The sequence below is a fragment of the Eptesicus fuscus genome, chromosome 13 (genome assembly GCF_027574615.1).
Source record: "Eptesicus fuscus isolate TK198812 chromosome 13, DD_ASM_mEF_20220401, whole genome shotgun sequence".
Classification (NCBI taxonomy): Eukaryota; Metazoa; Chordata; class Mammalia; order Chiroptera; family Vespertilionidae; genus Eptesicus; species Eptesicus fuscus.
Genome location: NC_072485.1, coordinates 47765352 through 47789182, shown reverse-complemented (window position 1 = coordinate 47789182; position 23831 = coordinate 47765352). Strand labels below are relative to the sequence as shown.

The 23831-nt window shown below is 39.4% G+C and overlaps 1 protein-coding gene across 1 annotated transcript in view; it reads left to right on the top strand.

Annotated features, from left to right (window-relative positions):
• The window catches only part of SBF2 (SET binding factor 2), a 366350-nt gene that overhangs the window by 215022 nt on the left and 127497 nt on the right, over window positions 1-23831 (top strand). Inside the window, exons 13-16 of the mRNA XM_054725562.1 lie at window positions 3714-3812; window positions 14144-14348; window positions 17210-17319; window positions 18751-18900. Coding sequence (XP_054581537.1) covers window positions 3714-3812; window positions 14144-14348; window positions 17210-17319; window positions 18751-18900 — 564 coding nt within the window. The remainder of the gene's footprint in view (window positions 1-3713; window positions 3813-14143; window positions 14349-17209; window positions 17320-18750; window positions 18901-23831) is intronic.

Genomic DNA, 23831 nt, shown 5'->3' with positions numbered 1-23831 from the left:
TTATTTTTTTTAAATATATTTTATTGATTTTTTACAGAGAGGAAGAGAGAGGGATAGAGAGTTAGAAACATCGATGAGAGAGAAACATCGATCAGCTGCCTCTTGCACACCCCCTACCGGGGATGTGCCCGCAACCAAGGTACATGCCCTTGACCGGAATCGAGCCCGGGACCCTTGAGTCCGCAGACTGACGCTCTATCCACTGAGCCAAACCGGTTTCGGCTGAATACATTATTTACAGACAAAATTAGGCTGGTACAAAGTAGAGAAGTAGAATTTTAAACTTTTAATCAAAATTATAACTATGTTATACATTAAATATTAAATAATCCAAATATTATTACTATTTTGCTTAGCCGATCTTGATATTTAAAATGTGAAAATACAATTATAAAAAATATAACTATAGGATATCTCAGACATACATAAAATCTTGAACAACTTAATTTTAAATTGTTAATTAAAATATTTTTGTAAAAATTGACAGTGATTGTGTAAGTAGAACAGTTATTTTTGAAGGCAATAACACAATTCCTTTATTGGTTTCATAGAGAAAAAGTCAAAGTTTAATGAGTAGATATGTGACTTTAAGCAGTTATATATTGTTTATCAGTGTCCTAGAGACATAATTTAGCTTAGTAGCATTCTTACTGATATCCACGATAGCTCCCTTGGGAGATACTAAATATATAAAAGACAGGTTTAAGTCTCTATCATCAAGAAATTGGCCTTAGAAAGGGAAAGTTAGAACAGATGTGAGTTAAAATAAGGATGCTATTTTGTGTTCATTGTGATTTCTCTTATTTTAATGCATCTTTCCATTTACCATTTAACTATTTTCATAGAAGCCCATTCTGGTGGATAAAATGAGGAATGTTATTCCAATTTCAGTTTCTGAAAGAGGACTGTATTTGAACCAATAAATGTAAAGTTCCTTGAAGTCTGTAAAAGAAAACACTTCTAGCACCCAAGCTAGTGGAGAATAGTAATAGTGATCATATTTTGGAGTTGCTGGTTTTATTTTATGTAGAGAAGGTAGGACTCAAGGTCTTAAAGATTCTTGGTTCAGAGAAGGATCTTTTATTTTTATTATATAGAGATAATTAAGTATTCACAGGTGGAGATTGAAAGAAGAGGCACATGTTTTAATTCTGAGTATGGAGAATTGCACCAAACGCTTTAATTAATAGTAGAAAAAATCATATGAGGATTTAGAAGAAATTGCCCTGAGGTGGACAATTATTTCTTACAGTTCTTATACCAACATTAAATACGATTGATCATTAGTTATCTAATATTAACATACTAGAGGCCTGGTGCATGAAATTTGTGCATGGGGGGATCCCTCAGCCTGGCCTGCACCCTCTCCAATCCGTGACCCCTCTACAGGATTGGACCTAAACCAGTAGTCGGACATCCCTCTTGCAATCTGAGACCGCTGGCTCCTAACCGCTCACCTGCCTGCCTGATTGCCTGTAACCACTCTTCCTGTCTGCCTGATCGCCCCTAACCACCTTCTCCTGCTGGCCTGATCGCCCCTAACTGCTCCCCTGCTGGCCTGATCACTCCTAACCGCCTCTACCTTGGCCCCCGCCACCATGGCTTTGTCCAGAAGGAGGACCAGATGACCGGAAGATATCCGGTTGACCCAGGCTAATTAGCATATTACCCTTTTATTAGTATAGATATCGGCCTTTAGATCCTAGGTAATTGAGACATAATTTTGGGATTAAATTGGATGCTCTTTATACTCTTTTCTAGCTCTTCCATTTTACTAGTCTCTGAAGCATTTTGAATAGTAATATTTGTTTATATACCCCCTTTCTTTTCTATCTAAATTCTCCCCTCTGGCAGTTTTGTCACAATTAATAATTCATATGAATTACTTTCAAAAAATTTGCTTGCTACAGCCTCTGACTATTTTTGTATGTCCTTCCCTAGCCTGGAGTGCCCTCCCTCTACCTTTCAGATTGACCATGACCATCCATTCTTCATACTTTGCTCTTATCTCACCACCTCCCCAGAGTACATTGGAGGTCTACTTTATTTTGTATCTCTAACTTCATCTGGCAGCTTATCTTTTACTAGAGGCCCGTTGCATGAAGAGATTCGTGCAATAGCCCTTCCTTCCCTTGGCTTCTAGCACCGGTTTTCCTCCGGCACCTGGGACCCAGGCCTTCGCTCCAGCCAGAGTCTGCCATCTTCGTCTTTGCTGCAGACACCGGCTGCAGTCTGTCGTCTTCGTCTTTGCTGCAGACTTTGGCTGGAGTCTACCATCTTCGTCTTCACTGCAGACTCCGGAGTCTGCAGTCTTGTCTTCGCTGCGACACTCCGCTCCTGTAGATCCCTTTGCCCCCCGCCCTCCCACTCATAGCAGGCGTCCTGCCCTGCCTGGTCACTCCGCGCCTGGAGCAGCTGGGCGGCAACCATCTTTGGCCTTCTAATTTGCATACTCACTCTGATTGGCTGTGGGCATAGCAGAGGTACAGTCAATTTACATGTTTGTCATTATTAGGTAAGATTATCTGCTTTTATAGACATAAGATACATATATCCTTTAGATTAGAACCAATGATAAGGCAAGGACCTTGTCCAAGATTCCTGTTGTGTCTCTTAGTGTTCATTCTGTTCTAGGTTCTGCCAGCAGTGATGATTTTTGGCATCTTGTTGATATTACTTGAAAACCAGTTCATATGTATACTTGTCAAGTGCCTAAAAGCTATGAGACATCAGACCTAAGTAATTTCTTGTCTATCATCTTTGGCCGCTTAGTTGGTTTGCATTAGAGTGTGCTTTTGTAGGAAAGTGTTGTGTGCTTCTGGGAAAGGGATCCTTGTTCTCATTTAGCTTGGGCAGTCTACCCCACAAAGGATTATGGAGCTTTGAGAAGCAGCTTATCCCCACACTCCATCAACTAGGCCTGTTAGAAGGAAAAGTGTTTGCCCTGGTTTGACAGTCTTTCTGAATCCTGGCCTAGAATAGGTGAAGTCATGGTTTTATATGTCTGTCTATTCCAGTAAATCTAGTAGTTCCTAGAAGAAAATATCTTATACCCTTTTTTGAAAATTCGTCCATCTACCCACTCCTCCTCATACATTTTTTTTCCTGTCAGTACTCTTCTCTCTACTCCAAATATACACACTCCCCCAGTTCTCCCAGCTAGTTAGTTAGTAGGGACGTGGATTAGAGTTTATATAATTTGAAAACTGGAAGGAGCCTAAAGATCGTCTTGTTCCTCCATCTTATGTTAGAGATGAAGAAACTGGAGCCTAGGAGTTTTAGTGACTTTTTCCAAATTCCACTGTGAGCAGAGCTGGAACCAGCATCTGAGTGACCTGACTTGAACATTTGGTTCGTGTTTTGTGAGTTAGGGACATGTTTGGTGACTTTCTGACCACCCACACTTCTCCAAGTGAGAAATGTCTAAGTGAGGCCTGGAGAATGAAAGGGTCTCTGAGTTCCAGAAATGACTTTTCCAAGAGGAAAGAGGGCCCTAAATCCTCAGGGGGGGAGATCACTGAACTATCCAATGACTGTATAGACTCCATGCATCTAGAATAGAGGTGAAGCCCAGCAAAAATCTAAAATGTTATTTTAGTAATAGTGTATATTTTGGGTGCTTCTTGGTTTGCTAATTGTATAAAATTATCACACAGTTTTCTAATTCAGCATATCTTAGAATTGATGTTTTGCCATTTCATTCTTTTTTCAAGCTGGTAGCTTTTGAGGTAGAGCGAATTAAAGTTGAAGAAAATAACCCACTGAAGATGATAAAGCATGTCAGAGAACTTGCTGAGCAACTGTTCAAAAATGTAAGTAAGTTTATTTATTTAGACAGTCATTAATTTTAAAAGTGCTAATAAAGTATTTTGTTTGAGAAACTGAAAAGCTTCATCTTTCCGGTGATAATCTTATTGTTCTAACTTCAGACCTTTGGGACTATAAGTTAACAAGGTATTACGGTTGCTACTGTGTAAATAGATCTTATTGTTTTAATGATTTTCCTGTCAATTAGTGCATTATGAAAACTCCTTAGTTACAATTTTCCATTTGTCATTTGCCCTCATTGTGATTTTCATTTAGGTTTCTATCGTCTTAAGAATATATTGGGCATTTTAAGACATAAATATTATACCCATGGAGATCAGAACTACCTCAGACACAACTGCCCCATGTCCTCTGCTTTAGCTTAAAACAGTGAGGGTCCACTGGATCAGGAAAATGATTTGAGTTGAATTATTTTGAACAGACAGGGCATGAAAAGCTAGAAGACAGCAGATTGTCCAGTGACCAACTACAAAAACTCAAGGGTGAAAATATTCTCCATATAGCAGAAATGCAATAAGTAAAAGATTGATGTTTTGCACTGGTAACATGTGAAGTAATAATTTGGATACCCAGAAAGAAGATAACCTAAAGTGACAGGGTGGTTATGTGCATGTGGAAAAATGGCTAATGATTACAACTCCTTCCTCTGCTTATAAAGCTTTTACAGAGTCAAATCCTTTTACTAAAAAAAGGAAAGGGGAAAGTTGAGGGAAGTATTTTTCCATCTTTTTTTTTCCAGAGAGGAAGGGAGAGGGAGAGAGATAGAAACATCAATGATGAGAGATAATCATTGATCAGCTGCCTCCTGCATGCCCCACACTGGGAATCGAGCCCCCTACTTGGGACCCTTCAGTCCGCAGGCCGACACTCTATCCACTGAGCCAAACTAGCTAGGGTGGAAATATTTTTCAGGAGAATAGTTAAGAAGGATGTGGGACCCATATCCTGGTATTGTTTAACTTAATTATTTGCATAGGTGCATCTTTTTGGATGTTGGGTCATTGTTAGTCACATCCCTTCAAAATCTGAGAACCAAATTGTGTTTCTTTATTCAATTATTTATGAATTTTATTTCTGAAGTTACTTTAAAATGTATCCTTTGGGCGGGTACCCTAAACTCCACATATAACTGTCCAATACTGTAATAAATCTATTTCTTGATTAGTGTGCTGGAACTTGGGAAAAAATCTGTCAGAAGGAAAACTTGTGTTCTGTGCTGGTCCTTGCCATTTATGATGGCTGTGTACAACTAATGTATAGCATGAATACATGGGACAGTTCTCTTGACTTATTGTAATAATAAATGTTGAGTGTTTAAAGCAATGTGCCAGGAATGGGATTAAGCACTTTACATAGTATATCATCTCTATTCCTCATATAATTATATAAGATATAGGTGTCATTACCTCCATTTTACTGGGAATAATTGGCTCAGGATTGTAAATGGCTATTAAGTAATTGAATCCAGATTTTAAATTCAGGAATTTTTATCTATCCAATTCCTAAGTTGATGTTCGTTCACTCCATTAGGCTGGCTCATCTTCAACTGGAAAAAATGTGGTATTTCCAATGGCTGATTTTATAGTTGGTTCTTTATAAAGCACTTTAACGTACTTTCTCATATGATCTTGGAAGTTACCCTGTACCCTGTGAGATAGATAGTGATATTGACATTGATAGGTGAGGAAACTGAATATTAGAAAGCTTTTTTCCTTGCCCACTTGGAATGATTTATTGATATATTTCGAAAAGTAAAAAAACATTAACTGGGAGTGAGTGTTTGATACTCTGGGATTGATTCTTTTAATACTGAATGTTTATTTCTTAGATCTTTGCAAACCTATTCCAGAACTGCAAAATTTTATAGCTAGTAAGTGACCAGAGCTGGGGTTCTGACACGCATTTGTCCTGTTACAAGACTGAATACACAATGCATGTTAGGGAGTATGCCAAGCCACTTTAGTGAAGAAATGAAAAAAAATTTTTTTTGCCATTCTAGACCTTAAATTTTGTGATACATAGCTAACACTAAGCTAACACAGAAAAGAAAACTGCAGTAAAATAAATATCTACTAATTATATAGTCTTAAAGGTGAATGCAAAGCATGAACAACCCCTGTCCTTTAACACTGTTAAAGAGGTCATCACGAGGGACTGTATGACTAGTAGGAGGTGGAATCGCCCTTCAAATGAACTCTACATTCTTGAGCCCTTATTGGATTTCTTTCCTTCCACAACCCAATTCTATTTCATTTCATTTAATTAATTCCATTCATTCAGTATGTGTTTGTTCGGCACCTACTATTGCCAGCATTTTCTAGATACATGATTCCCCTAATATCCTTGAGAAGAGAATACATGATGAGTGAGAATTTGAGAATATCCCAATGGATTGTCATCAGACTTTCTATAACTCTTTCTAGTTTTAAGAATTTAAAGTCCCTGATGGTCCCAACATTCCTGAAGTAAATACTTGACAAAGTTAGAAAGGAGAGCATGATGGTCATGCAGGAAGTTGAGGGGAGGGAGGAAGGATGGTCTCAATGCAAGGAAAATCATCCAGATGGTTCCATTTTTGTAGTCAGTTTTCTTAAATCAAATTTCTAGAATTTCCTCTGGTAAACAAGAGCCAGCCATATAATTTGACTGTTTTCTTATTATTGGGTTATAATTGGGACCTGGTGGTTCCATTCCGATGATTGTAAATACTTTATTGCACTGAGGTCTGGTATGTGTATCTACCATCTCTCCTTTACTTCCCTTTGAAATACCTCAAAAATGGACCTTAATTTTTCAGTTTCTTCTTGCCACTCCTTTATATTCCTAGTGAGTAGGAATGAATTGTAGGAATGTGAGCAAATGTGAATAGGGTGAATTGTAACTGGGTTTAGCTGCTATTTTGACTTTCTGGAGCTCCCTAAATAATTAAAAAATGTATTTGGTGACTGGTGGAGGAGGGGAATGGGAAAGTGGAATGAAGGAGAAGAAAAGGAATAACTCCATTACAGACAAATTGGGTAAGCATTAATAAGGTTTATAACATGAAGATTATTGCCTATATATTTTTACAGCTTTTCTTTCCTTGCCCAGTTGATAATACTGGGTCCACCCACCTTGGCTTTCAGAATCTTCAGTGTCTGAATGGCAGCACATTTAGCTACTTACCGCTCTATCCCTATGATTCTTGACATACACTCATAAAGGACCACTAACTGCACACAAAATGAGAATTTTAAAGTAGGTCAGGACAAGAATTTTGTAAAACCTCCATTTCATGGCATCAAGTAATTAGTTGGACATGTGTTTTACTGTTTTATATAGTGCAGGTTTTTTAACTTGTTTTGCATCTGCAGTAGTACATAAATATTAGCTAGATTGTGTGACAGTTTTCTTTAAAGTAAAGGGGTAAATGAGAGCACTTGGACTTCCTTATAAAATAATATGAGATTTTTATTTGTGCCTTACCGGTATTTCATTGCCCAACATGGAAACAAATAGGTTTTTAAATCCCAACAAGAGAACAAATCCCAACTATAGGAATAGCCATTGTAAATCATGTCAGATCTACACCCTTTACATTTCTGCAGAAAGTTAATTTCACTAGCAGGCAAATTTAGTCTACATGGATGATATTTGTACTCTCTGCTAATTCTGAATAAAGGGATTTTTTTGTTGTTGCTATAGGAATGAAGTAAAACATTGTGATCATCTTAGTCTTAAAGAATCAAACCATAAACAACTTGTTTAGATTATTATGAGAAAATGAGGCCCCCAACCCAAAGCATAAAAATCAAACTCTTTCCCCCATACTGTCTGGTTTGTTTGTGCATTTTTAAGTCAGCTTTACAATGATAAATTCTCATATAGTAAAATTTGCACTTTTTAAATGTATTGTTCTATGACAAATGAGTGAAGTATACAACCACCACCACCACAGTGAGAACATAGAATATTTACCAGTATTTTACTCCAAAATTTTCCCTAATGTGCCCTTATAGACATGTTCTCCCACCACCCAAAACTCTTAACAACTAATGTGTTGTCTGTCTGTCGTTACGTAGTTTTTTGAGTTTGATTTCTTTCACTTAGCATAATGCATTTTAGATTCACCCATGTCACTACTTAAATCTGTTGTTAATTCATTTTTATTGTTGAGTAGCATGCCATTGCATGGGTGTACCAAAGTTTTATTTATATTTGTACTCTCTGCTAATTCTGAATACAGGGTCTCTAATTCTGAATAAAGGGTGAGAATATAGGTCTCTTAGCCAGTCACTATATGCTTGACTAACTGAAGGACAGTTTTGGAAATTATGAATAAAACCACCTAAACATTTGCATAGGTTTTTGTATGTACATAATTTTTAACTTCTCTTGGGTAAATATTTAGGAGTAGGATACTGGTAACAGAAGGTTAACTCTATAAAAACTAGGAGCCCAACCAGTGTGGCTCAGTGGTTGAGCAGCAACCTATGAACCAGGAGGTCATGGTTCAATTCCCGTCTGGGTTGCAGGCTAGATCCCCAGTGTGGGGCATACAGGAGGCAGTTGATCAATGATTCTCTCTCATGATTGATGTTTCTACCTCTTTCTCCCTTTCCCTTCCTCTCTGAAATCAATTAAAAAATATTTTTTAAAAAAGAACTAAGACACTTCCCTGGTGTCTGTATAATTTTGCATTTGCTCCAGCAATATATGAGAGTTCCATTTGCTCCATATCTTCAGCAACACTTTGTATCCTTAGTTTTTTGTTTTTAGCCATTTGAATAGTTGTGGGGTGGTATCTTATGGTTTTAATTTGCATGTCAATAGGTGAGTGAGAATATAGGTCTCTTAGCCAGTCACTATATGCTTCCTGAGTACTTATAAAAATAGTACTTGTCTTAGTCCTGGCTGAAGTGGTGATTAGAGTGTCAATCCTCGAACTGGAGGGTCTTGGGTTTGATTCCAGTCAAGGACACATACCTGGGTTGCAGGTTCAATCCCCAGCCTCATTGGTGAGGCAACCAATCAATGTGTCTCACATCGAAGTTTCTTTCCTTCTCTCTCTCCTTTCTCTGTCTCTTACACTCCCCCTCTCCTTTCCTGTCTTTGAGAATCAATGGAAAAAACATCCGCAAATGAGGATTAATAGCAACAACAAAAATAGTACTTGGATTAGAATATGAAGCTTCCAGCTATAATCATGAATTAGAACAGTGCTTCTCAACAGGGACAATCCCTTCTCCCCAGAAATTTGGCAGTATCTAGAGACATTTTTTGTTGGCATAACTGGAGAGGGTGTACTACTGGTTCTGATAGGTAGATGTTAGGGATGCTTCTAAACATCTTACAATATACAAGACACTCCCCCTCCAAAAAATTATTCAGCTCAAAATGTCAATAGTGCCAAGGTTGAAAACCCTCTATTAGGCAACCAGCACATTAGATATTCAAGTCATACACCAAATTTATTTGTATTAAGGATGAGACATTAATTCAATTAGATGATCATTGAAAGGCTTATGAAGATGAGAAATTGAGAATGTTTCATTCCATCAATACTGTGTTCACAGCCAGGCAACTCTAAAATGTTTAGTTACATTTTGTCAGTGTTTAACTTAGTCCAGTGATAGTATTGGTTTCAGTGGTATTTAAAAGGATTTGTGTAACTTGATATCCTACATAGCTCTAGGTATAACTGGTGCATATTAAATAATTAATAAATGTCTAAATTAATATGGAAAACTTGGTAATCTCTAACAAGGTCACATTGATTTGTCATTCACTGCTGAGATCAATGTGTAGGAGGAAATTTTTTTCCCCCCCAATGCAGTGGTTGTCTACTTTGAATTTCCAGTAGAGGTTGGGGTTTTTTGTTTTGTTTTGCTTTGCTGTGCTTTTATTTGAAGTTGTTCTCAGCCTCGTTTTCTTTAGGCCCGAGGCATATTCTCATTTAGCTTGAAAAGAAAGGAGAAAAATCCATGTTTCCATACCAGGTAGTATGTATACCATTTTTCAAGTCTGAGAAAATCGTACCTCCCATTACTATAGTGTGCCCTTACAGCAGGATTATGGAGACATTTCTTGAAAATCATTATCCAACTTCAAAATTCCCTCTTAAGCGATAGTGCATTTTGCCAGCTTTCTTGGGCAGTTCATCTTGGATGCTTTGGACAAAATTGTTACCATGTTCACCATAAATACTCAGTTGTGTAACTCCTTGGTTATTATTTTGCATTTGCATTTCCCTGCAATTAAACCTGACAATTTGGCTGCTTTTTTGTTCTATTGGAAAATAATGAATTTCCTTGTTTCAACACAAAATTGGGCTGCAGTTTTTAATGAGCTCAGTAATCTTCAAGGGACTTGCCCACAAGCATTTGGAGTTTTGAGTAAGAGCAGATGTTTCTAAGAATATATAGCGTTCAATGACCCTTAAACTTCCCATCATTTCTGCTGTTTTCTCAGGAGTCATAATGTGACAAAGCTGGGTGTAAGGTGGTGAATATGGTCCTTTATATTTACCACACTGACCATTAGGGGGCAGCAATGCACAGACACAGCAGCCAGAGAACCAACCATGCTGGATTTGGGGGCATGAGCCTTTTTTGAATCTTCTTAGCACAACTGAATATATTATAATTCAGTAACTTTAACCCATTGCCTGAATTTTTATGTAGACTATCTATTCAATTACAGGATAGCCTCATCTTTGAACTTTGCTTTAAAACATGCTTGTTATTCTGAATTGTGTATGGATTTGTTTTATGATATTTCAAATTGCTTATGAGAAAAAAACACTATTAATGACTAAAAGCAATATCTTTTCTTTAATTAGTGATTTCTATTTAAACTGTTTTTTTTAGTACTATTTTTATTGCTATTAGAATACAAGTAGCTGGTGATATGTGAATCCTGGGGAAAATATTTTAGAGGCCTGGTGGCATGCCAAAGAATATGCAGTGACTAAATATTTATTCAAATGAATGTGTCCTAGACTTTTGGAAAACAGCTTTCAGAATTATTCTGGGGAAGAGTGTGTGTGTGTGTGTGTGTGTGTGTGTGCGCGCGCGCGCATGCACATGTTCGTTCTAAAAGCTGTTCTTTGACAACTCATTCTATCCTCACAAGAACCTTATGAAGTAGGTACCATATTATTATCTTTATTACAGATGAGGAAACTAAAATAAACTGCACCATGTCACAGTGCTAAACTGGGATTTGACCCAGGTGGTCCAACATCAGAGACCATGAATTAAAAGTACTTCTTATACTCCCTCTCTCATTGAATTGTCCAGCCTTTCCCTCTGAATTATAGTGCCTCCTATCTCTATCATGTTTTCACACATAGTCCTATTTATGGGCTCTCTATTCCATTAGTTTTTTAAGGCCTTCACTAATACCAATTGACATACTATATTATTTTATTTTAAATATATTTTATTGATTTTTAATAGAGAGGAAAGGAGAGAGATAGAGACTTAGAAACATCGATTAGAGAGAAATATCGATCAGCGGCCTCCTGCACGCCCCCCACTGGGGATGTGCCTGCAACCAAGGTACATGCCCTTGACCGGATTCGAACCCGGGACCCTTCAGTCCGCAGGCCGACGCTCTATCCACTGAGCCAAACCAGTCAGGGCGACATACTATATTATTAAAGATTTATATGAGTTTTGATATCCAGAAAGTTTTATTTCCCCACTTACTCTTCTTCAGAATAGCCTTGACTATTTTTGGATCTTAGTTCTGCTTTATAAAGTTTAGTATGAACTTAGCACATTATAGAATTTGGAGCAATATATGTATCCTCCTTTTTTTAACCCACCTGAAATAATTTTTGGACCAAGGTAGAAGCACATATAGTAAGAGAGAAAAAGATAAAATATAGCTAGAAAATCTGACATCACTAAGAATATTTCTTTTCTACTTTAATTTTTCATGTTTTGAACTTTGTTATAATGAATATTACTTACATCATGGAAATATATTTAAAGTCTTAATTTTTATTAAAACAAAACAAATGTCAATAGTAACAAATGTAGTGAAGACTATATTTTAAATGATTCTGATTTAAACCTTAAAATCCATGTGAATTACCTTCCCATCCTGAAAAAAATATCTTTGCAAAGGATTTTAGAATATTTATATGTATAACTTTTGAAAACATACCTTAGACTTGAGCCTAAAGAACAGAGAAAAACAAATATGCTATTTGAAAAGGGTCATTTTATAAACTATAGTCCAGTGATGTTGGGTTAATCCAGGAATAATTTTTGAACAGGAATATGTCACCATATAGTTTGGGAAGTGGTGATCATGAAGTCTTGGCGTAGGAACTTACGTATTTATTCTTTCCTGTCCTTGCTAATGACATAAGAGGGGAATACAAAGTGTGTATGAGGGCTGCTGTGGCCAGAACAAGTTTTCTATCTAATTTCAGCTTCTCAGGAACCTTTTAAGAGAAGCGTGAGTGTGTACCTGAGGCAGAGTTACTTATCCAATATTACATAGTGAGCAGAGCAAAAATGAGAACCGAGGCTTTGTACGCTTTAAAGGAGTATTATTTCCATTGTATTGCTGAGATGTACTTCCTACATCATCAGCTGTGGCCCAACCTTTCTTTTTTTCTGGGTCTGGGCCAAATAACCAAAAAGAATTGTGAGGAGCTACTCTAATACACGATGACAGTGGCCATTTTAACTGTCCAGAAAATGCATAGAGTAGTGATGAGCTTAATCCACAACATGAATAACATAGGTTGTTTTGGGGGAGGAAGAATTTTCTGGTTACAAAGAATAATAAATACTAGAATTCGTTTCAAAATGGTTGAAGAGCAGCCTTCCCTAGAGAACTTGATAAAGAGGGTGGATTTCACTCTGCCTGTAGTATTTGAAATATAATCCTACTTAACTAGGTGACTGGATAAAAATCCATGACACATTTAATTTAATTATGACAATCCTAATATGTGCTCAACATTGTATCCCATTTGTTAGGATACAGTAGGAAGTAGCATAGGGTGCCTACTACATGCCAGGCAATTTCTAGATGGAGAGGATAAAAACATTTTTCTTAATTGACTGAAAAGTCTGCCCTTGTCGAGCTTCATGTTACTGAGAGAAGGATAGACAGTCAAGTTAAATAAGATTCAGAGTATGTAAGAAGGTTGATAGGTGCTAAGGAGGAAAATATAATAAGGGGATAGGGTGTGTGTTGGGGAGATGAAGTTACATAGGGTGGCCAAGAAAGGTGGCATTTGAGGAAAGAAATGCAGAACAGGAGAGAGGGTTCAGTAAATCGGTGGGGGAGCAGGCATTCCAAAGAGCTGAGAGTTAAATGCAAAGGCCTTGGGTCAGGAGCAAGAAGGCCTGAATGTCAGGCAGAATGAAGGAAGAGACAGCAGTAGGACACAGTCTCATAGAAAAGTCGTATCTTGTGGGGCCTTGTAAATTATTGTGAAAACTTCGGGTATTACTCTGAGTGAGATAAAGAGCTGTTTGAATGAACAGAGCGGTTGGTGGTGATTTAACTTTGGTTCATTCTGTCTGTGGTGTTAAGAATGGAGGAGCGAGGGACCAATGGTGGGAGCAGGGAGACCAGTGAGGAGACATGTTCTGTAGTAGAGGAGAGATGTTGGCTTGACCCAAGATGTTGAAAAGTGGTCAGATTTAAACATGCTTTAAAGGCAGCGTCCAGAGGTTTGCAGAGGAATGGATAATTGAATGTTAGAGAAAGGCATTAAAGGTGACTCAGCTTTTCACCTGAGTAATCAGAAAAATAAACATGCCATATACAGAAGAGGTGAAGACTGCAGAAAACAGATTTGGAAAGGTGGAGATTAAATGCTCCATTTTGGACATATAAGATGATATTTAAATCCAGATGGAAATACTTATATTGAATATATGGGCATGGAGTTCAAGAGAAAGCTCAGGTGGAGATAAAAATGTGTGAGTTCTTGGTGTTTTTATGGTTTAAAGATATGAAGCTGGAAATTATCACCAAGGAAGTAAGTATAAATAGAAGAGAAGCCCAAGGTCTGAGCCCTGGGATATTCACATAGTTAAGAGATTAGGGAGATAAAAAATAAAGACGTAGCAAGAAGACCTAGAAATCAAGTGAAAACGTGTTCATGGAAGGGGAAGAAGGAGGGTCAGCTGTTTCTGATGCTGCTGAAGTAAGACTGGGGCTCTGTTTCCTGGCATGTATCTGAGTGTACAGGTACTCACTCATCTGACTGCAGCTTGTTCCCTCTCAGCTCCCACTCCCTTCCTGACAATCTGCCGTTATCTTAACTTCTGAATAATCTTACCTGTGTTTGATATTGCAGGAGAACCCAAACCCTCATATGGCATTTCAGAAAGTTCCACGCCCCACAGAAGGATCCCACTTGCGAGTTCATATTCTTCCTTTCCCAAAGATCAATGAAACCCGGGTACAGGAATTGATACAGGAGAATCTTGCTAAGAACCAGAATGCACCTCCTGCTTCACGAGTGGACAAGAAGTGTGTTGTGCCAGCAGGCCCACCTGTTGGTATGTATTTGTCCGTGTGTTTAAAAGTAAACTTATTATCGAGACAGAAGACACAAAAACTCAGGTAACCAGAATCAGAGTATTATCAACACCCAGAAGTACTGTCCCATTCACTGCCTCTCACAAAGGGTAACCATTCATCTAACTGCCACTACTATAGAATCCTTTTTTAAAATAGCTATATCCAGATATAATTCACATACATAAAATTCACCCATTTAAAGTGTACAGTTTAGTGGCTTTTAGTATATTCACAGAGTCGTACAACCATTTTCTCTAATTTCAGAACATTTTCATTATCTCAAATAGATATACCCATGTCCATTAGCACGGTATAATTTTCCCCTAAAAACCACTCCTTCCCTAGCTTTAGGCCAGTGATGGCGAACCTATGACACGCGTGTCAGCACTGACACGCGTAGCCATTTCTGATGACACGTGGCCGCATGCCGAGGATGAAACATTTGCTGCTCCTGAGGATGAAACATTTGCGACTAGAGTCTTGGAGTTAGTTTTTTCCTCAAAGTGACACACTACCCGAGTTATGCTCAGTTTTTTGGCGAAGTTTGACACACCAAACTCAAAAGGTTGCCCATCACTGCTTTAGGCAGTAATCTACTTCCTGTCTTTATAGATTTCCCTATTCTGGACATTTTATATAAGTGGAGTTATATAATATGTGATTTTTTTTGTGACTGGCTTTTTTCATTTATCATAATACTAGAGGCCCAGTGCATGAAATTCATACACGGGAGTATGTGTGTGTGTGTGTGTCCCTCAGCCCAGCCTGCACACTCTCCAATCTGGGACCCCTCGAGGGATCGGGCCTAAACAGGCAGTTTGACATCCCTCTCACAATCCAGGACTGCTGGCTCCCAACTGCTAGCCTGCCTGCCTGATCACCCCTAACCACTCCCCTGCCAGCCTGATTGACGCCTAACTGCTCCCCTGTCAGCCTGATTGCCCCTAATTGCCCTCCCCTGCCGACTTGGTCACCCCTAACTACCCTACCCTGCCTGCCTTGTAGCCCCTAACTGTCCTTCCCTGCAGGCCTGGTTGCCCCCAACTGCCCTCCCCTGCTGACTCGGTCACCCACAACTGCCCTCCCTTGCCAGCCTGGTTGCCCCTAACTGCCCTCCCCTACTGGCCTGGTTCCCTCCAACTGCTCTCCCCTACAGACCTGGTTCCCTCCAACTGCCCTCCCCTGCTGGCCTGGTCACCCCTAACTGCCCTCCCCTGCTGGCCTGATCTCCAACTGCTTCCCTGCAGGCCTGGTTGCCCCTAACTCCCCTCCCCTGCCAGCCTGGTCGTCTCCAACTGCACTCCCCTGCAGGCCTGGTTCCCCCAACTGCCCTCCCCTGCAGACCTGGACACCCCCAAATCCCCTCCCCTGCCAGCCTGGTTGTCCCCAACTGCCCTCCCCTGCAGGCCTGGTCACTCCCAACTGCCCTCCTCTGCAGGCCTGATCTCCCCCCACCCCAACTGCCCTCCCATGCAGTCCTGGTTCCCCCCAACTGCCCTTTCCTGCAATCCTGGGTCCCCCACAACTGCCCTCCCCTGCCAGCCATCTTGTGGCGGCCATCTTGTGTCCACATGGGGACAGCCATCTTTGACCACTTAATACCCCTAACCTATTGACCATCATATTAACCTAGCCTACCTTAAACATGCTCAGAACACAGCATCCAAAAACCACTGACAACAGAGTACACTGAAGAGTATTGGTTGTTTACCCTCATGATCACTGTGGCTCACTGCCACTACCCAGCATTAGGAGAGAGTATCCTACCACACATAGCAAGCTTGGGAAAGATAAAAATTCAGAATTTGAAGTATAGTTTCTACTGAATGCTCACTGCTTTTGCACCATCATCAAGTTGAAGACCATAACTTGAACCATTGTCCAAGTTGAGGACCATCTGTATGTCACATTTTGTTACTCATTCATCAGTTAATGGATATTTGGGTTGTTTCTCCTTTTGTTACTATAAGTAATGCTGCTGTGAGCATTCATGTGCAAGTTTTTGTGTGGACATATCTCTTCAGTTCTCTTAGGTATATACCTCGGTGTGGAATTGCTTCATATAAGTCTATGTTCAATGTTTTGAAGAACTGCCAGATTGTTTCCCAAAGCAGCTGTCCCATTTAACATTCCCACCAGCAATGTATGGGTGTTCCAGTTTCTCCACTTCGCTAATGATGCAGAGCATCTTTTCATTTGCTTATTGGCCATTATTATATCTTCTCTGGAGAAATGTCTGTTCAGATCCTTGGCCCATTTTTAAATTGGGCTATTTGTCTTTTTATTACTGAGTTAAGTGTTCTCTGTATACTCTGTATACAAGTCCTTTATCAGATACATGATTTGCAAATATTCTTTCCCATTCTGAGAATCTAATTTTGGGGGGCATGTGATTTTTCTTTGGTAATCATAGAAATATCAACTTCTTTTTTTCATTAGTAATTCTCTTACAGTAGCTACTTTTGTCATGATCTTGTATCCCAAACACGTATCAGTTTGTTTACAATTAAAGTTAAAATATATGTTTACTTTAGCTTAATGTGATTTTTACTATGAAATATTAATTGATTTGCATAAGTTAAGTGTATCATTGGAATCTGTTCTGTGAAATTATCCTTAATAAGCCATTGACTAGCCTGACACTTTAAAACGTGAAAATATAATAAAAATAATGAAATGGAATACCTTTAATGCCATGTAAGAAGGGAAGCAAATAATTCTTAAGTGTCAATCATGAAAACAGTTACAGCCATATAAACTCAAACCAGTACTATTCCCCTTGCTTTTATAATTGCCAGAGGAGTTTAATTTACTTGTTTTCTTTATATTCCTTTACTAGTTTCGATAATGGATAAGGTGAAAACAGTTTTCAACAGTGCACAGAGATTGGAAGTTGTTAGAAACTGCATCTCATTCATATTTGAAAATAAAACATTGGAGACTGAAAAGGTAATAAAATGCTATCTTTGCGACATAAAAATTCATCATTTCCCTTTCAGATTTACATGTTTAACTTGCTAACTAACCTCTCTAATTTCATCCTTTTTCTATATCAAGTGTTTTGATGAATAGTGTCTAGGATGTAAACTCTTAGCCAAGCCTAATTCCATGGCTACCAGACAAATATTGATAGTCATTGTTTCCCTCAAACTTTTAACATTGTTCACTAAATCCTATTTTGGCATATTACCTAGGAACTTAACATTTTAATTTTTTAGTTACATTAGTTTCAGGTGTAAAACATAGTGATTAGACATTTCTGTAATTTACAAAGTGATCACCCTGATAAGTATATTATCTATCTGACGCCATACATGATTAACATTTTAAATATAATTATATTTCTGGCAAAGAATCCGGTTGGATAAGTGGTATACAACTTAAATGTGCCTCTTTAAAGCAGATTTTCTTGCCTTCTTTAATAAAACACGCTAAACATAATGTAAACTTTTCTTAGTGATTCGTCATAGTTCTGAACATGTGCTAGTAAAGCATATAAGGTTTTGACCCTTACAACAAATGACCCCAAGCCTCTTTCTCTTTTGAGGTTGTTCATTTCCCCCTTTTTCCTATGGTTGAAGTGTTACAGATTTTCTTTTGTTCTCTTGCTTCCAGCTGTCCCATCCTGTTTCTTACACCTGCCTCTAAAAATGCCATACCCTCCTACTCTTGGGCTTCTTCCCTTCTTATTTGATCCTTTGTTCTGGTTTTTAGGTTTTCAAAGTTAAGTAAAGCTTTTCTTATTTTATGTAAAGCATATTTACTAGGCTTTACGTGGTGAACTGGAAGAGGCATTCTAATGAGTAGTGAATTGAATGATTTTTAATGAATAAACATAAAAATGTATGTGTGTTGCTCTGAGTCCTTTTTCTTTTTTTTTAAATCATGATATTGAAATGAGAAGAGATTGTAGAATTTTCCAATCATAAATTAAAACTAGTGATTAAATAGCTGCCCCGTTTAAAAGTAGCAAATCACCTGTATTTCTTGTCATTTTCATTTTTATTTCTATTCTTGCTGTGGATATGTGGACAGTTAATGAAAGAAGGTATCTAAGTGTCTGTGGCTTTGACTTGTGATCTGAAGCAACAGTTATTTGGTGACTAGAGTTTTGATGAGTTGTTTTAAGTATAGTTAATTTATTTTTAGATTATACACAAATTAATTCTGCTTATTTTTCATGCTTGCTTATACATAAAAATAACTAAAAATCCCTCTATTTTATAATTGTCCTCAGTAGCAAAGCTACTCTTTTTCCAGGAGTTTTATATTACTGATAACTGTTAAATGTCTTACAGGATGCACTTGAACTTTCAGTGAAATCACGAGTTAATTTTTCCAATGGTGCCTGTTGTTCACGTCTGCCTCTCTTGTCCTCAGACCCTTCCTGCGGCATTGAGAGCCCTTAAAGGAAGGGCAGCAAGACGGTGTCTCACTGATGAGCTGGGTTTGCACGTCCAGCAAAACCGGGCAATACTAGACCATCAGCAGTTTGACTACATAATAAGGATGATGAACTGTACTCTGCAGGTAACTTTTAGTCTTTTCAGATTTTTTTTCTTATTTGTGAATACTTTTCTTTTTCCCAGAAATTCAGTAATTGCTGATAGAGCAAGGTCTTAAGCCTTCCACAGCTTATAGGATAAAGAGCCAATATCTATCCCATTTCTGACAGAAACACTCATTTATTACTTGGCATAAATATTGAGAGTCTTTTATTCTTTGTTTCCTCTTGGAAAAAAAAAATACTAGGTTATCTTATTGGTTTTATAAGCAATCTTTCTGAAACCAAACAGCTATCTTGAAAATATTTGGTTATATTTTACTTAATGTGTTTATTTATTCCAGTCCTTTTTAGACAGTTTTCAATTATACTATTAAAGCAGAGGGCAATGAATAGTCGATAATCTAAATGATAAATGAATTACTCAGTTAAGTATTAACTAAGCACTTTGTGTGTGGGAAGCACAAAAATATATTTTTAGTTGGCTTCAAAAGATGTGTATGAATTTACTGAGATAAACGTCCCACAAAATCATGAAGACATAATTAGCAGGAGCAAATAATCTGATTTCCCCATCCTGACTTGCTTGTTAGATAGTCTGTGACATTGACATCATATTCTTTGCAAGTGATGCAGAACCCTCTCAAACTTTTTCCACAAGCAGAAAAAGTGTAATTAAATATTAAGATTTTAAAGACTAGCTGTGGGATTCAAGAGAACCTAAACAAAATGCACGTTAAATTCTGGAAAATGATAATTGCAGGGCATAATTAATAATAAAATTAATGGATGAAAGAAGGCCTAAATAAATGGAAAGATACATCATATTCATAGACTGGAAGATTCAATATTATAAAATTATAACAATCAGTTTTTCTCAAAAGAAGAGTCACTACAGTTCCCATCAAAATCCCAATTGAAGCTCATCCAGCGTGGCTCAACGGTTGAGCATTGACCTATGAAGCTGGAGGTCATGGTTTGATTCCCCATCAGGGCACATCCCCAGGTTGCGAGGTCCAACCCCAGTGTGGGGCATGTAGGAGGCAGCCGATCAATGATTCTCTTTCATCATTGATGTTTCTATCTGTCTCTCCTTCTCCCTTCCTCTCTGAAATCAATAAAAATATATTTAAAAAAGAAAAATCCTAACCAAAGAGCAAAACCCTAAGAATTACCAATACACTCCTAATAGAACAACAAAGTATGGCAAAATATCAAACTTTTAGAAATAGATGCAAACTTTTAGCTATAAGATAAGTAAGGCCTGAGAATCTAATATAAAATACTAGAGGCCCAGTGCACGAATTCGTGCACGGGTGGGGTCCTTCTGGGTGGCCTGCAGGGATCGGGCCGAAATCCGCAGTCCAACACCGCCTGCAGCTCCTACCTACCACTCCCGCTCATCCTGGCCCCACTGTGCCTGCTCCAGGCTCACGCCCAATCAGCCCCGATCTGGAGAAGCTCACACTGCAACAGCGCTCGCCAGCCATGAGCCCTGCATCTGGCACCTTCCCAAGGGGAGTGGCCTGCGGAATTGGGCTGAAACCAGCTTTCCAACATCCCCCGAAGGGTCCTGGATTGCGAGAGGGTGCAAGCCAGGCTGAGGGACCCCACTGGTACACAATCGGGCCGGGGAGGGACCGTGGAAGGGCTCCAGAGCATATCTGTCCCATCTCGCTCAGTCCTAAGATCAGCTGGACCCCAGCAGCAAGCAAATCTACCGGTCAGAGTATCTGCCCCCTGGTGGTCAAGGCACATCATAGTGAGCGGTTGAGCAGCCTTAGCATATCATTAGCATATTACACTTTGATTGGTTGTTCAGTTGTCCTGCTGTTTGGACTATTTGTATATTACCCTTTTATTATATAGGATGCTGATTGTAGTTGATAACACTGAATTGTATAATTGAAATTTTCTAAGAGAAGAGAACTTAAATATTTACACCCTCCAAAAAATAAATATGTGAGGTGGTAGATGTGTTAATTAACTCAGTTGTGGGAATCCTTTCATGATGTATACATGTAGCAAATCACCATGATCAGCACCTTAATTATCTTACCATTTTATTTGTCAAGTAGCTTATCTAATAAAAGAGTAATATGCAAATCAACCATCACTCTGCTATACCCACAAACCACGCCCACCAGCCAATCAGAAGTGAGTATGCAAATTAACACAACCAAGATGGCTGCAGCCACGGAGCGAGCAGGAGGCTTGGGTTTCCCTGGCAATGGAGGAAGCCAAGCTTTCCGCACACTCTGGCTGGCCATGGACTCCACTCAAGGCTACAAAGTTTCAATTATAGAAGATAAATAAATCCCAACAAAAATGGCTGCGGCCACCATGGACCAAGCAGGAGGCTTGGCTCTGCTCAAGGCTACAAAGTTTCAGTTATAGAAGATAAATAAATCCCAGATCCCAGGGCCTCAGCTTGGGTCGCTGGGGGGCGTAGCCGGCCTGCAAACCACCACAGGCCCCTTACCCAGGCTGCCCCATGCCCCAAGGGAACCCCCATCCTGACCTGGGACACCCTTCAGGGCAAACCAGCCAGCCCCCACCCGTGTACCAGGCCTCTATACTATCTAATAAAAGAGTAATATGCAAATTGACCGTCACTCCAAAACACAAGATGGCTGCCCCCATATGGTCAAAGATGGCTGCCCCCATGTGGACACAAGATGGCTGCCACAAGATGGCCAGCAGGGAAGGGCAGTTGGGAGAGACCAGGCCTGCAAGGGAGTGCAGTTGTGGGCGAGCAGGCCAGCAGGGGAGGGCAGTTAGGGGTGACCAGGCCAGCAGAGGAGGGAAGTTGGGGGCGACCGGGCCTGCAGGGGAGGGCGGTTAGGGGTAACCAGGCCTGCAGGGGAGGGCAGTTAGGGGCAAACAGGCTGGCAGGGGAGCATTTAGGCATCAATCATGCTGGCAGGGTAGTGATTAGGGGGTGATCAGGCTGGCAGGCAGAAGTGGTTAGGGGCAATTAGGAAGGCAAACAGGCGAGAAGTTGGGAGCCAGCAGTCCTGTATCGGGCCTAAACGGGCAGTTGGACATCCCTCGAGGGGTCCCATATTGGAGAGGGTGTAGGCTGGGCTGAGGGACACACACACCCCATGCACGAATTTCGTGCACTGGGCCTCTAGTATCTTAATAAAACTTTTTAATTAGTTTAAGATTATAGTAATTAAGACTGTGTGGTACTGGACAATCATAAACAAATTGACCAATAGAAACTTTGTAGCCTTGAGCAGAGCCAAGCCTCCTGCTTGGTCCATGGTGGCCGCAGCCATTTTTGTTGGGATTTATTTATCTTCAGAATATAGAATTCATAAACATGTAACATTATTTGGGGATATTTAATTTAGGACTACAATATATGTGGTAAAACTGATGTATATGTATATTAAATCATCACATTATATACCACAATTTTATTTGTCAATTATGCCTTAACAAAGTTAGGCGGGGGAGAAGGGGAGAAAATCAAGGGAATAATAAACAAGTTATTCAAGAAAATTATCTCTGGGGGAGAGAAAGGAAGAGCAGTGAACATAGAGATCTGCAAAGGTAATGGCAATATTCTGTTACTTGCTTCTTACTAGGTATATGGGTTTTCATTGTATCAGTGTTCTTTATAACTTATACACATTAATGTGTAGGGCACTGCTACTAGCTTATTTTGCAGGGCGTATTTATTTCTTCAAACCCATTTCAAAGGACAACTTTTTCAGAAATTCTAACTTAAAACCTAGTATTAAAAATGTAATCTTATAACAAGCACTTTGTAGTTCATTTAAGCAAATTGACATGATAAGAGATGACTTAACTTTACTGGAAATACAGCCTTACTCTTGAGAGTACAAGAGACTAGCTATAACAGTTTATCATAACAAAAATTGAAAACAACCATAAATGTTTACCATTGATATTTATTAATTTAACTAGAGGCCCGGTGCACATAATTCGTGCAAGGGGTATGTGTGTGTGTGTCCCTCAGCCCAGCCTGCACCCTCTCCAATTTGGGATATCCCTATCACAATCCAGGACTGCTGGCTCCCAACCGCTCACCTGCCTGCCTGCCTGATTGCCCCTAACTGCTTCTGCCTGCCAGCCTGATCACCCCCTAACCACTCCCCTGCCAGCCTGATTGGCACCTAACTGCTCCCCTGCCATCCCGATTGCCCCTAACTGCCCTCCCCTGCTGGTCTGGTCACCCCTAACTGCCCTACCCTGCCAGCCTGGTCACCCATAACTGTCCTCCCTTGCAGGCCTGGTCACGCCCAACTGCCATCCACTGCTGGCCTGGTTACCCCTAACTGCCCTCCCTTGCCAGCCTGGTCCCCCCCAACTGCCCTCCCCTGCAGGCCTGGTTCCCTCCCAACTGCCCTCCCTCCCCTGCTGGCCATCTTGTGTGTTGGCGTGATGGTTAATTTGTATATTACCCTTTTATTAGATTAGATTGTGGTACAGCTCTTCTTTGGAATACTATTCAACTATTAAATAGAAAAAAGTGGACATATACCCATATTGAAAAACGTCTATTATACACTGCTAGGTGGGCAAAAGGAAGATACATAAGGTAAATATAACACAATTTTATTTACTTATTTTAAAATATATTTTTATTGATTTCAGAGAGGAAGGGAGAGGAACAGAGAGAGAGAGAAACATCAATGATGAGAGAGAATCATTGATTGGTTGCCTCCTGCACGCCCCCTACTGGGAATCGAGCCTGCAACCCAAGCATGTGCCCTTGACTGGAATCGAACCTGGGACTCTTCAGTCCGCAGGCTGACGCTCTATCCACTGAGCCAAACCACCTAGGGCTACAATTTTGTTTTTGACCTAAAATTATACATATGTAAGTATATCATACTAAAATTCTTAACAATTTAAGTAGTTATCTCTGGCATATGGATTAGAAGTTTTGACTTCCAATTTAAACCTTTCTCAGGTGGGAACA